The 13703-nt window shown below is 31.4% G+C and overlaps 1 protein-coding gene across 3 annotated transcripts in view; it reads left to right on the top strand.

Annotated features, from left to right (window-relative positions):
• The window catches only part of LOC106466873 (RNA polymerase II-associated protein 1-like), a 120245-nt gene that overhangs the window by 59619 nt on the left and 46923 nt on the right, over positions 1–13703 (top strand). For all 3 annotated transcript variants that reach the window (XM_022394944.1, XM_022394942.1, XM_022394943.1), the window contains exons 13-16: positions 676–843; positions 1222–1371; positions 1949–2083; positions 7061–7130. In XM_022394944.1, coding sequence (XP_022250652.1) covers positions 676–843; positions 1222–1371; positions 1949–2083; positions 7061–7130 — 523 coding nt within the window. The remainder of the gene's footprint in view (positions 1–675; positions 844–1221; positions 1372–1948; positions 2084–7060; positions 7131–13703) is intronic.

The following is a 13703-nucleotide window of genomic DNA, read 5'->3' as shown; positions in this document are numbered from 1 at the left end:
ATATGATTGGCCGTAGAGGGCTGTTCTGTTTATGAGTTTTTACGGTTCCGTAGATATATCCAGGCGCATAGGAGACTATGAAAGTAAACCTACAGACATCGGTCTTGTTTAACAAAATCTGCATATATATATATATATATATTCATTCATGTATTTTGTGGTTTTAACATTTAATCATTAGAATTATACTGTACAGCATGTATAATACCCCATGGAAGACATTAAGCTTATTAAGTGTCACTCTTGACCACAAATGACTTTGAACAGTTTGACTTTGATATGGTCTTTAAGAATGACACTTCTCATAGATAAACATTCACTATCATCTCTCTCTGAGCCATACAGACTTTCTTTTCCCCATTGCCTTGCAGAATAATTAGTATGATCCGACATGTTATGTGAACATTCTCTTTAAACTTGTATGTTTATGGAGTATTGTTACATGTATGAGGAGTCCTAATAAAGTGGTCAGTCAGATGATCTGTCAGGATAAGTTTAATGCCAGAAGAATATACACAAACAATTGTAATTTAGTGCAGAATACATCTGTATAAAGTGCAACAAAGAACATTTCAGTAACAGATTGAGAACTAAAACAAAAAGAAATGAAAGGTAAGGGTATTTTATTTCATTGAAAACAAATTTTGTTAAATGTCTTATCTTTGCTTTCATTAGTACTGGCAAGGTCTTCTTGATGGTTGCTTTAAGGAGAAGTTTCTTTCTCAACTTCTCGAAGCTGGTATTGTACCTTTGATGAGATGGGCTGTAGATGACAATACTGAAACTATTATTGCTGCAGCTGTACATGCTATACAGAGTTTGATAGTTGCTGGACCAGATGAGGTTAGTTTGTTAATAATTTTTTGTGTAAAAAGTAGATGTAGATCCCTATAATGTTTTTGTAATTTTCTTCTGTCATTTGTCATTCTTTCTGTAACAGATTGCTAATTCAAAAACCAGCTATCCCGTATGTCGTGTGAATATGACATGATGTAGATCCTTTACATTGTGAAAGCTCACCACAGTCTTTTTAATGTTTTGAAACTTAAAGTTGAGGTTTTATTAACAGATCTTAATTATATACACAAGTATTTTATTTGTATTTAATGAGATGCATTTTAATGGTATAAATTTATGTAGATCAAACTTACAAACATTTTGAAAGTTTTCTTAACAAAGGCATGGAACATCTTTCTAGATAATTATTTTGGTATATTGTAGGTGTGTTTAGATCAGGCTTTTTCCTGGTTCCGAGGTTATGAGACTCCCTCCATTAGACCTTCTCCACAGTTGGCAAGTGAAAAATTGGAGAATGATAGTGATATGTCGGAACTAACAGATTCTCAGATCATTAGCATGGATGTTATTAAGGTTAGTAGCTCAAACATATAAAACTTGAAAAATCATTTCTTTTTAGACGTGAAAGAATTCTTAGAACCATGGATTAAGTGAATTTCTGTGCTGTAGTATAACTGGTTTTATTGAATAGTCATAACACCAACGATAATGCTTATAATTGTTGCCTCCTTAGTCTAGAAAGTCCTGATAACAGGCAGTACTTGTAGCCTAGTAGTCATGGTAATTTTTGAGAGTTTGCTGTAAGTCACTTGTATGTATTAGTTTTTTTTTCTCTTAGAAACATTTATACATACACTTGTGTATGATATTCTAGAAATATGCACAAGCTTTTTCTTTCAACCTAAGCAACATTTGATAATTTATTTTTGAGACTGATTATTAGTAAGACTTCAAATTGAGTAATATAGAAAAATACCTTCAACTGTATAATGACTTCAATTTAACTTCAGTTTTTGTAGGTTAGAAAATACTTTCAGTTTGATAGTAACCTTAAGTAGGTATATATAGATTTTATTTATTTTATCGAATTTAAAATGGATAATAAGCACTAGTAGACTAAGCTAATTATAATGAATATTTTGGCTTGCAGGGTTTTCTGCGAATAGATCTACTGCCACGCCTTCGTTACATTCTTGAAGTATGCCACCCTGCTGCTGCTGTTGTAGGCCACATATTTGATATTCTTATCAGGATAGCAAGACATTCACTGGAAAGTGCTACACAGGTAACAAGTATAATAGTGGTTTCCATATTTTATGTAACTGTTTATTTTCTTTTATTTCGGTAATTTTAGAAAAAGTACAACTTTTTTGTTCAGTTGCTTCAATACATGGCAGCTCAAGCATACACAGTTATAAATTTCTTATATCTAAAGAGTGTGAAGATTTCTAATTCTCAAAAACTTTTTAAAAGTGGGAGCTTACTTTTAATAATGTGGGTTTTCCGTGAGGTCCGGTTTCTGTGTTGGAAAAAGTATTCTGTATCTATTGCCACTTTCCCACAAGCATGATTTTAGGGGATACTGTTCTTACACATAGCAATGCTGATAATTTAATTTCTATTTGTGGTGTTGTACTGCACACAGGAATCTCTTAAACTAGTTTGATGTTATGAATCACAGGTAAATGTGGACAGCATTTTTAAATATTCTCTTAAATTTTTGTTAAAGTTTTGAAACATGTTTCAAGTCCATTGTCAGTGATTAGTCAACTACATCCAGTTGAATTCCTCAGTATGAGTAGTTGCTATGAAACATACCATTACTTATGTTCAGAATAATTAGACAACTAAAAGTATTAAAAAATCATGCAAGGCATGTTAGCAAATTACCTTGCAAACAGTAAATATAATATCTTCAGTTAAAATGTGGAAACCATTAACTATATATTAAAGAATATAAAACAAACAAGATGCTTGAGTAAAAGTTATGTGTTTTTGTTAATTTTAAGTCAGAATGATACAGTGAACTAGAAAAAAGTTTATCTAAGTTTTTGTTGTTGATTGGTTGTATTAGTGTTGAGATTTTAAGGAAAGTTTAAAGTTGGTGTACTGAGTTCAAATAGAGTAAGCACATTGTTTTTCCATTAACAATACACACACACACACACACACACACACACACATATATATGTGTTTGTGTGTGTTTGATATAGAGATATCACCCTTTCGTTTTGTAATATCCAATACAAAGTATTATCTAAATTACCATTCGGTGTATAGTTTGGTGTTTAATTAATGCTGAGTGTTGTATAGTAACAATTCTGGCATTTCAGTTTTATTGGTGAACATTTAGAAATTACTCAGTCAAATACTCAGGTTGTTCAATTTTGTTTATGATTCATTCTTACTTCAAAGTTATTTATGTGTTTGGTAATTTGTTGTTTGTTTTAATGAGCACTCATAGCATTATACTAGTACCACCAGTAGCTGTGTGTGATTTTTAACATAGGAAATGCTAATTGTCAGAGAGTGTATACACTTCCCTGCTATGTGTAATACAGTTTTACTTTTAAAGAAAAATAAAATGTACTTTGGTTCAAAATGAATCTAACAATTGTGTATTTTGTTAGAATATGATCAGACATTTCCAGATGTTCAACAATTTGTGATAGCTAAAACACTGATGCACATTATGTAAATTTTCAAGTTTTGAAACAAGAATAAGTGCACTTCTCTTGAACACTGAGGAAAGTAAATTGTAAAATCAAATTAGATAAGAACTCAATACTTACAAGATTGTGTCCTTGAGATAATTTCATTAGTGGACCTTACAATTGAATCTTGACCTTAATGTACGGTCACCTGTTTCTTTCTAATGATATTTATACTTTAGTTTGTTCAGTATATCTAGCAATTACTTTCTGAATGCTACCTTACCTGGATTTAATAGCTGTTCCAGTATAGGATCTGTATCAGTATGATTTTATTATTCTACTGAACTAAAGTATGAAGCATTTATTATTCAAGGATGTAGTTGTTAAATTTCTTATGTCTTGACTTTAAAATACTTCTATATAACAAAATAAATTTCATTACATTTGCAAAATAATTAACTGAATGTTGTACACTAGATTTTTGTATTCTTTACTTGTTTTACATCTGAGTGAAATAGTCAAGGCCACTTCTTCTTTTACAGAGTCTGTGAGCATCTGTAGAAGTAAAAGTTTTAAGAATTTGAGAATAACAGAAAGTACAATTTTCAGACATATGTTTCTGAAGAGTTTGACTCCTTGTCTAAAAAATGTGATGCTTAAATTTTTACAGTGAATTGATTGCATTGACTCTAAGCATGAATTTCAAGTATATTACTGTCTGTCTGTCTCTCCCAGTATACACAGACATGCACAAATGTATGTGTGTCTGTATTTAAAACATGATTTATAACAAGTGACATTTCCTTCCATCAGAGCAATTTCCCTGAAGCATGAGTATAAATTATCTGGCAAAGACACTGATTTTTGTTTAAATGATGTTATGTTTATGAAGACTTGCAATAAAACTAATAGCAGTTTTGTGTTACAGTTATATTTATACTACTCGGTGGTACACTTGCAACCTGAGTAGAAGTAGACTTCCTTTGATATGGATGTAAATAAATCTTAGAGATTATACAAGAATCAGCTGAATTTTGCTTAGGGAATATAATGGGAAGATGGTGAAAGCCAAGAGATATTTTTATAAAATTGGTAAATTACTTCAGATTGCATAAAACATATTCCAAAGTTATAAAAGGTATAATGTCTACACAGTAAGGTAATTAAAAACATTTTACACAACAATTCATATCAACAATTTTTTCACACATCAATCTGATAAGAAAGAAAAAGTTGTATATAAATAAACACATCACAGGAAAACTTGCAGGTTATTGACATATGTTGTGTAATCCTAATTTAATTTTTATATCAACACTGTGTGAACAATTCAAGTGCTGTATGATTTAATAAGTTGTCATAATATATACATGCTGGTAAATTCACATATAAACATGAGGTTGTTAAAATGGTTACTGTAAAGCACTGGTACACTGTACATATATACAATTACTATATGATTATGATGATAATCAGTATATCTCTCGGAGAGAAACAAAAAGACCATTGAAATATGTTAATCAACATAATTTTACTCAGTTATGATAATGCTGGATTGATTCAGAATCACAGAATTTAAAAATGATGACTCTGACCCACTGAATCATGTTTCTTTGGCTTTTGAAAAACCAAAGACCTTTTGAAATTATTTACAATTTTAACGTTTTTTTTAAAAGACATCTTTTACAATTATTCTATTTTTATTTTAACCATTGTATTTTACTTTTTAAATTCATTTTTAATAGTTGATGTCTTGAAAACAAAAAAAAGTTTGACCTAGATATCTTTGTACCAATAATTTTACCCCCCAACCCTTGTGTAGCAGTACATCATTGGGCTTATAATGCTAAAAATTTATTTTCAATACCTATGGTGGGTAGAGCACAGATAGCTTTGTGCTTTACAACAAACTAATAAACTCTGACACAAAACAAAAAATGTTTTTATGGTGAATGATGTTTGTTTATTTTTTCCTGGAACTGAGATCTTTCTGCTTGCTCCAATTGATCTGAAACATAATGTGTACTTATTTCAATGTGGTTATTCAAAATAATTAATGTTATCCATGCATTTTACATCAGTGTATAAGTAATAGAGTAATGTAAGTCTTAAGAAAGTGTGTAGTTAACCTGGGATAATCATTTGTAAGTATAAATACAACTACAGAAATCTGAAATCTAAGTGAATGATCTTTTTTGTCTTTCTTTGATATGAATTTTTATAGAGACTGAACCCTCTTTCTGTTTCATATCAGTACAACTGCTGGCCTCAACAGTTATTTAATGTTACAGAAAATAAATGTATAACATTAGGCAGATAATACAGGAAACAAGGATAATGTATCACCACAAAATGAAAAAGTATCAACACAGTGGGGAAATCTGTGGAGTGTAGCTGTGGCTTGCACTGACTTTATTGTATGTGGTGTAATAGAATGATATACTCCTTCGGTCTTGCAGTAACACTTTTCAAGAATTGTTACCTCATGTTATCTATGTTATAACTTGCCTTGCATCTTGCTGTGTAACAATTACCTTTCACACAATTGTCATTCTACATCTTGTTTATTAGCCCTAATTTTAACAACTTGTTTTCATATCATTCACTACCAGTAGGAGTCCACATATAGCATCATATTAAGCAGTTCTATATTTTTGACTGTTATAATACCAGTTGTTAAGAACTGATGTAACAACTGGGCAAAATCATTTATATTTTTTGTCAAATATATGTAGTACCCAAAAGTAATTAGTGGGCTTAAATACAGTATTAATAGTAATTGTTTAATTATTTCTTATGTGATGTGTATGTTATTAAGGACTGTTTTATCAAGAAAGTCATGTACAAGCAAGGAGTTTAGTGCATAACCAGTTTAAAAAAATGTATAAAAGTCAATGGCTTTCGTATGTATTCTTCAGTAATTTAAAAATAGAAAACAACCAAAAATAATAATAGAAATAACTGACTGGTTAATGCCTTTATATATATTTTTAATGAACTAAGCATTCCTTTGTGTTATGTTCTTTACAGAAAAAATCATTTGGTGTTTTATTCTTCCAACTGTACAATTAAAAGTCAAGTAACTAACAATTTAAAATGGTTAATATATAACTTATAGTTATACATTGAGTAGAATGAAATGTACATCTCTTTAATATGGGTGTATTATTTGAGGTAAACCTGAACTTTCTAAAAACAGATTCATGCTTTTAAAACTAACTGAAAAAGATACACATACAAACATATTTTTTGTTCTGTACAAATATGGATGGTACATGAATTGTATTATATACACGTGCAAGTTTTTCTCTATCAAATCAGAGCAGGTTTTTGCATAATTTTTTTATTCTAACTATTCAGTTTTAAATAAGTTGTATGTGTTGTAGATATGTGATTTAGATGGTTTCAGAGGGCTGCTGAGAAATATTTTTTGGGCATACAGAGTCTTTTTTTGACAATATTGACAAGTACATAAATAATTTGATGCTGTAACTCATTTTTATCTAAACAGCCTTGTTACAGTACATGTACATACTTTTTTTAAGCATGAGATTTTTTTTCATTGTGTGTCAGAATTCTGCTTAGATAAAGGTATTGTATTTCAACAGGTAATGAATTGTCCTCGACTCATTCAGACCATTATTAACGAATTCCTTCCTGTTCATTGGGGAACAATGGGTAAGTGTGAGAGTTTAAAACTATATATTATTAATACTAATAATCGAAGTAATAATTAGTGTCGTATCTGTTTGAAGTTTTAGTTTATGATGGAATCAGTATTTAAATGCACATACAATAAATAAATAATGGAATTCATGCTTTTTGGTGACATTATATATACATACACAAACTGAGGTACCTATCCTTTGTCTGGATTATGAACTTAAACAAATGTGCGGGTAGATGCTATGATGAATAACTCAAAAATCCTAAATTTCACACAATTTGTTTATAATATAGCAAATTGTTATAGTATTCATTATTACCTCACCCTAAGTTTAGTATGAGCTGCAAGAACTCACTATGTATATACATAAAACATGGTATACACTGTGCAATGGTCAGGGTGACATTGTATGAAGAGGTAGTAGCCAAAGTAGAGACAGTAAGGGTGCTTTCTGTTACCCACTTTCAACATCCAGATCTTAATGTCCTTCCTCACTGTTTCATATTAATTACTTGATGATCATTAGCTACAGAAGTGTCTTATGGGATGAAGCTGTAAGATCACGGGTCAAATAAGGAAGTGGGTATAACTTAAGAAACGGTTCTTCATATGAGCATTATGGTGTCTGTTGTAGTATAAATTTCACCTGAGTTTATGTATTATCACAATAGTGGCAGCCACTTTTTTCATTTCATTGCTCCATAGAGAGTGCTAGCATACTCTGAGATATGTATGACATTTCTATGCCCTCTCTCTCTCGACGATATGTGTATGTTGTTTTATAGAAAATTTAATAAAGTTAATTTTGTTTGTGGAAGAACATGGCGCCATTTATGAATGTATTTAATGCTAACTTACGTCAAAGATAATAAATGCTCAATGATATCAATAATTCGGTGGAGGAGGGTTGGGAACCCCCAATTAATATGCCCCTTGTTCCAAACTGTCTTCTCACAAAGTTTGGTTGAGATTGACCTAGCAACCTAGGAGTAGTTAGATGATGGACAAACAGACAGACATGGATTTTTGTGCTTTATGTATATAGATATATCTTTTCTCAATTATTGCTTGAATATCACAGATATAATCTTTCCTATCATGCAGTATGCGAAAAGTGTGTGTCTGTAGAACAATAAATCTTGAAAACTGACATTATCCACTGAATACTTGATTGGTTTAACACCCTATAAACTTTTACATAATATTTTATATACACAATGTCAGTCATTGCAAAAACTTACTACACAATATGTGATGGACTTGTTTCATTCATGATTGCTACTGTGTATATAGTTTAACTTATATAACAGAACAAGGCATACATTAAACTGGTAACACTTCCTCCATAAAATATGATGATGTCTACCTTTCATTTTTTTAACATTTCTTGGGTCTTTGTGACATTGTCATAGAAACTTTCTTGTGTAACTTGTGTGACACTTCTAAATATTTGGTTAGGCTGCTATATCATGTGTGATTTAATAAAACTTGCTAACGTCTACACATTACTATTATCATATTTTATAAATAACTTCAAAATAATATGTTGTATATGTAGTTTCATATGATAACATTGAGTGATGACCTGAAACACAACTAAAGTAGGTATATAAATTTAAGCATTTGAGGAAACACATCCATTCTGAGCCATGAGAATGTATACATATTCTTGCAATACTTAGAAGTGATATCTGTGGTTCCCTTTATCTTTCACTTATATTTATATAATTCATCTAACAATATAATAATGTTTTTTGTAATTTCAGTGCTTCAGTTTTTATGTAGAGTAAAGGGGTTACTTGAATAATTTCATAAGAATGTATCTTCCTGGAATAATACCAGATGTTATTTTTTTGTTGTTGAAAATGTTATTATTGCTTAGTCTTTAGACTACATAATTATTATAGATTATTTCAAACTCTTTAAAGTTCACCGAACAGTTGCAAATCACATTGTATTTTATGAAGAACATAAATATCATGTTGTATAAATAATGTTAATTTCTCAGCCCAAGAAGCATACACAGTATAATGCAGCTGATAAACCAAGAAAACCATCAAAATCGTTCTCTTTATCATAAAAGCATCAGATATGGCACATAAATACCTTATTATATATGTTTGTGATACAGGATGTGGAACCCCCTGTCTAAGACACCCACCCACAGAAACACATTTTTGAGGCAAAATAATAATACAGTTGGTTTTATTAATAATTTAGTTTAGGGATGTGTGGATGGTATATTTTCTCACAATTGCCTGCTTGTTGCTCTCATTATGTCCCACTTGCATCACACAGTCCATCATGGATATATGAGAACAGTCTGTTGAATTGCTTTATTCCAAAACTTCAGCTGAGTCTCATGTTAATGAAACAAGGAAGATTCTGTTTGTCAGAGGAATGAGAACATTCCACCAACAAAACGAATTCTGACCAAGCATCTAAAAGAGAGTTGCACTTCAGGCTGGATATGTCTGGAGCCAAACACTACACCCAAATCTTTCTTCTCCGGTGGAGTGTGGCTGGGAACATACTTCTCATGGATGGATCCCAAAGTATGTTATGGACATATCCATTTTGGATGCAAAACAACATGTCATGGCTTGTACAAGTATTATAAGGCAAAATTGAGTTTCACAGCTTTGTGTGCTTGTGCTACACAATGTACAATATGTGAAAATGGAATTATTGCATTCCCACTTATGATGATGTCTGCTTTGTCCCACATGAGCATGCTGATTATATATATATATATATATATATATATATATATATATATTTATCTTTAGACATTAACACTGACATAGTATCAGATAATTTGCATAAAAGAAAAACTATCATAATTGCAGTGATGTTTATAAGTTATGATGTACCTATCGGAGACCAGTTTTTTGGTGAACTCAACTACCTGTACATAATATGCAAAATTAATCTCCCATGAAGGTAGTACTTGCTGTACCATTTAGGATCTATTAACATAAGTGTAAAAATTTTGGCCATAAAATTGTGTAGTGTTAATACAACCTGTAATCATGTCTTTACTTATAATTACTTATTTCATGTATCTGTGGTTTGCTAATCAGTTTGAAAATAAAAACAACAGATATTATAACATGTGCAACTAAATGACATACAAAATACATGACTTCTGGAGGCAGTCTGCACTCTAAAATAACTGATTGTCCATTTACTGGTATATACATAATAATGATGCATATATGTTATAATGTACTTCTTGTAATTGCTTTGATTGTTGGTAGCTAAGACTAATTCACAATGTAAACAGCACTGCCTTAGTTTTACAAATAGTTATAAAGTTTGATGTTTTATGGTGGCAATATGTATTCTACTATAAGTGTATTTTAATACATATATATAAATATATATACATATAATTGAAGCAAATATTTGTTGTTTTGGTGATTTGGTTCAAGTCATGTCAACCAATAATTTAGAAATATTGGAATTAAATATAACAATCTCGTCAATTTTGTCACATTTTGTTCTGGTGGGAGTGGAGTTTGGGGCAGGGGGTTCTGCTATGATAAAATAAGAAATTTGAGTGGCTCCCATCCTGTCTTGTATGGTTATAGTTTGACCTACAATTCCTGAAATTTTGGTGCTTTTATCACAATATGAACAATTTTTCGATTGTCTGCTTCACCAGTAACATGAACAGAAGTACTATCACAGTTTTTTCCTGTCTTGTACACCAGAACACCCGCATTCAAAGCATTATGCACTATTAACTTTACAACCTCATGCATCCATATTGAAAGTATCTGTGCATTGTAGTACACTTAAAATTTTCTGCTGTTTTAACGTGAAAATTAATGGTACTTCAAATGTTGACAAAACATATAGAACTAATGCAGTTTCAAAATGATATGCCCCCAGTGCCTCAGCAATAAGTTTGAAGGCTTATAGATACCTATGATGGGAACAGCACAGATAACCCATTGTGTAGCTTCGTGCTTAACAAACAAACATCCAAAATAGTATTTCGTAGATTTACAATAGTCAATATTCTGTAATTTTTACACTAAAAATAGTTTTCTGTTTGAGTCATAAATATGTTTTCTATTAAAAAAAGAAAATATTTTAAAGTGTACAGGGCTGCTTCAAAATGTTCATAAAAATGGTTTTCAGTGAAGCGTTTGGTAAATATAAATGTTGTTTAAAGGTCCTTAAATTCAGAATTATTTATAAATATGTGTGCGTTATGTGTTGTATAGTATAATACAGGTACTGTACATGTACAATACGTAGTTTGGTTGCTAGGTATAAAACACAACATTTTCTTAAGTTATGGTCCCTATTCAATACCATATTTCATTGTTTCTTATAGAAGAAATTGCTTTGCTTTAAGTCATGTAGACACTGTTTACACTTATGGTCCCTATCACCCTTATTTCCCATTATTCTTATGGGGGAAAATTCACCGTTATACATCATTTAATTATAAGTTGCAACTTTCTGGTCCCTAACTCCTACGTATAACAAGGACCCCCTGTACTTCTTATCATTCAGCAAGGTAAAGCATGACTGTTACAAACCGATGAAACACACAACACATTTGTGCAGTCAGTTATGATTCCTATATTGTGTGCTATATAGTCATTCTGAATTGCTGAAGCATAATAGCCAATCTGTGATGCAGGTAGTGATTCATAGAGCTTTAAGATAGGGGTCACTTGGGGTATTGCATAATGCAAAAACTAGAGGATACCAGGGAATATTGTACAACATTGTGAATGTGCGGAAGTGTTTAACCTGTTTATGTTTGTTAATAGATGGTATAGACACTAATATGTGTGAACACCAGAGTAATAACCAGAACCTCTGGCAGAGAGTTGTAGAATCTTTGAAGGAAATTACCCTAGTCATTAGCATAATTGGTTTCTCTGTCTGAAACTTAAAAGGGTAACTGTTATCCTGGTTGTTATAGATTATTTCACCAAGTGAGCCATAGTTTATCTATTTGTTAATGCTTTGTGACAATGTTTCACTAATGGCTAAACATGATTCAGAGCACTGGGACTAAGGAGCCAGTTTCAGCAGCCAGATGTTTACAGTACAGAGTTGTGTTAACATCTAAGACGTATTTGTTAAGTTTGACCCATGGATGGAATTGAATTGACTGGGAAGAGTACCCATCATATTTTGTGATAGTATAGCATTCAACTGAGCAACTATTGACTTTTGTTTCTTTTTAATCAACTGAAGTATGGACAAAATTTACAGCCCCAGTGAATCTGATGAATGGCTCTCTGTCCAGTACAAGTGAATTGCAGTGTCCACAGGAACATAAAATTAAAAAAAAAAAGAAAAGAAAATTAAGACAATGAGGACCTTTTGCTCATCTAGACTATTCCATCCACTGAATTAAACTAAACTTAGGAAAAAATCTAACTTTTAGCCATCCCTTATCATTCAAGTATTTATCAAGCCTTCTGTTAAACTTCCTTAAATATGCTGAATCCACCACATCTGAAGGCAATCCATTCTAATGGCCAGCTACCCTGTTAAAAATACATAACTGTCTTAGCTGAAGATGAATGCTACCTTGTAAAAATTTATATTCCTGCTCTCTAGTCCTACCATTCTCACTTTTAAATACAGTGAAGGATATATCAACACTATCAATTTCCTTAACAACATTAAACATCTCAATCAAATCCCTTCTATTTTTGTTTAAAGAAAATAATTTCAGAGATCTTAACCTGTCTTCATTTGACAACCTTTCCATTCTAGATATTATCCTAGTAGCCCTCTTCTGAACCCTTCCCAACAATTCAATGTCCTTCTTAAGATAAGGAACATAAGACTGAACATAATACTCCAAATATGGTCTAACCAGTGACCTATACAATGAAATTATAACCTATTTAGAATTGTATTCAATATTTCTGTATATGCAATCTAAAATCATATTTTCTTTACCACTAGCAACAGCACACTGTTTGGATAGCTTAAGATACTGTTTAGTAGTTGATGCAATGTATTTGTGCATTAACATGTGGGTAAAGTGGCTATACATCAACTGTCACAAAGTAGTAATGGAGTAAAAGTTTAAGCCTTCTTCCTTATCTTTACTGTGTCCTATATGTTTGCAGCTAAATGAGATGAAGAATGAGCTGCAACAGTATTGTGAGGCATGAAACACATTGAACATGTTGAAAAACTGAAATTTTGTGTCACCAATGAGTCTCTCAAGAACTTGTTTATTCAGAAATCAAAACTGGATGACCATATTTTCTCTAGAAGCAGGCTCTCCAGCATTCCTAGTATTTCCTAGTTTTCCTAGTTTTTCCTAGTTTTTGAATTGGTTCCTAGTTTTCCTAGTTTTTACAAAAAGCTCCTAGTATTCCTAGTTTTTTTTTTTAATTGAAGAAGTATTTTTTTCATGATCACATGTTGCAATGTTTTAAATTGTGTTTTTGTAAAGTATTTTTACAGAAGATGTTCAGAAGCAGTTTAGTTGGCATGTTCCTTTGCTAGCAGTGTGGTCCGGTGTCATTGGTGCATAACCCAGCCATCTCAACCTACATGTATGTTCACTAAGGTAAGCTTTAATCAAAACA

The sequence above is a fragment of the Limulus polyphemus genome, unplaced genomic scaffold (genome assembly GCF_000517525.1).
Source record: "Limulus polyphemus unplaced genomic scaffold, Limulus_polyphemus-2.1.2 Scaffold2407, whole genome shotgun sequence".
NCBI classification, from domain to species: domain Eukaryota; kingdom Metazoa; phylum Arthropoda; class Merostomata; order Xiphosura; family Limulidae; genus Limulus; species Limulus polyphemus.
The sequence above is the reverse complement of the archived record's forward strand: the minus strand, read 5'-3'. Positions and strand labels throughout refer to the sequence as shown.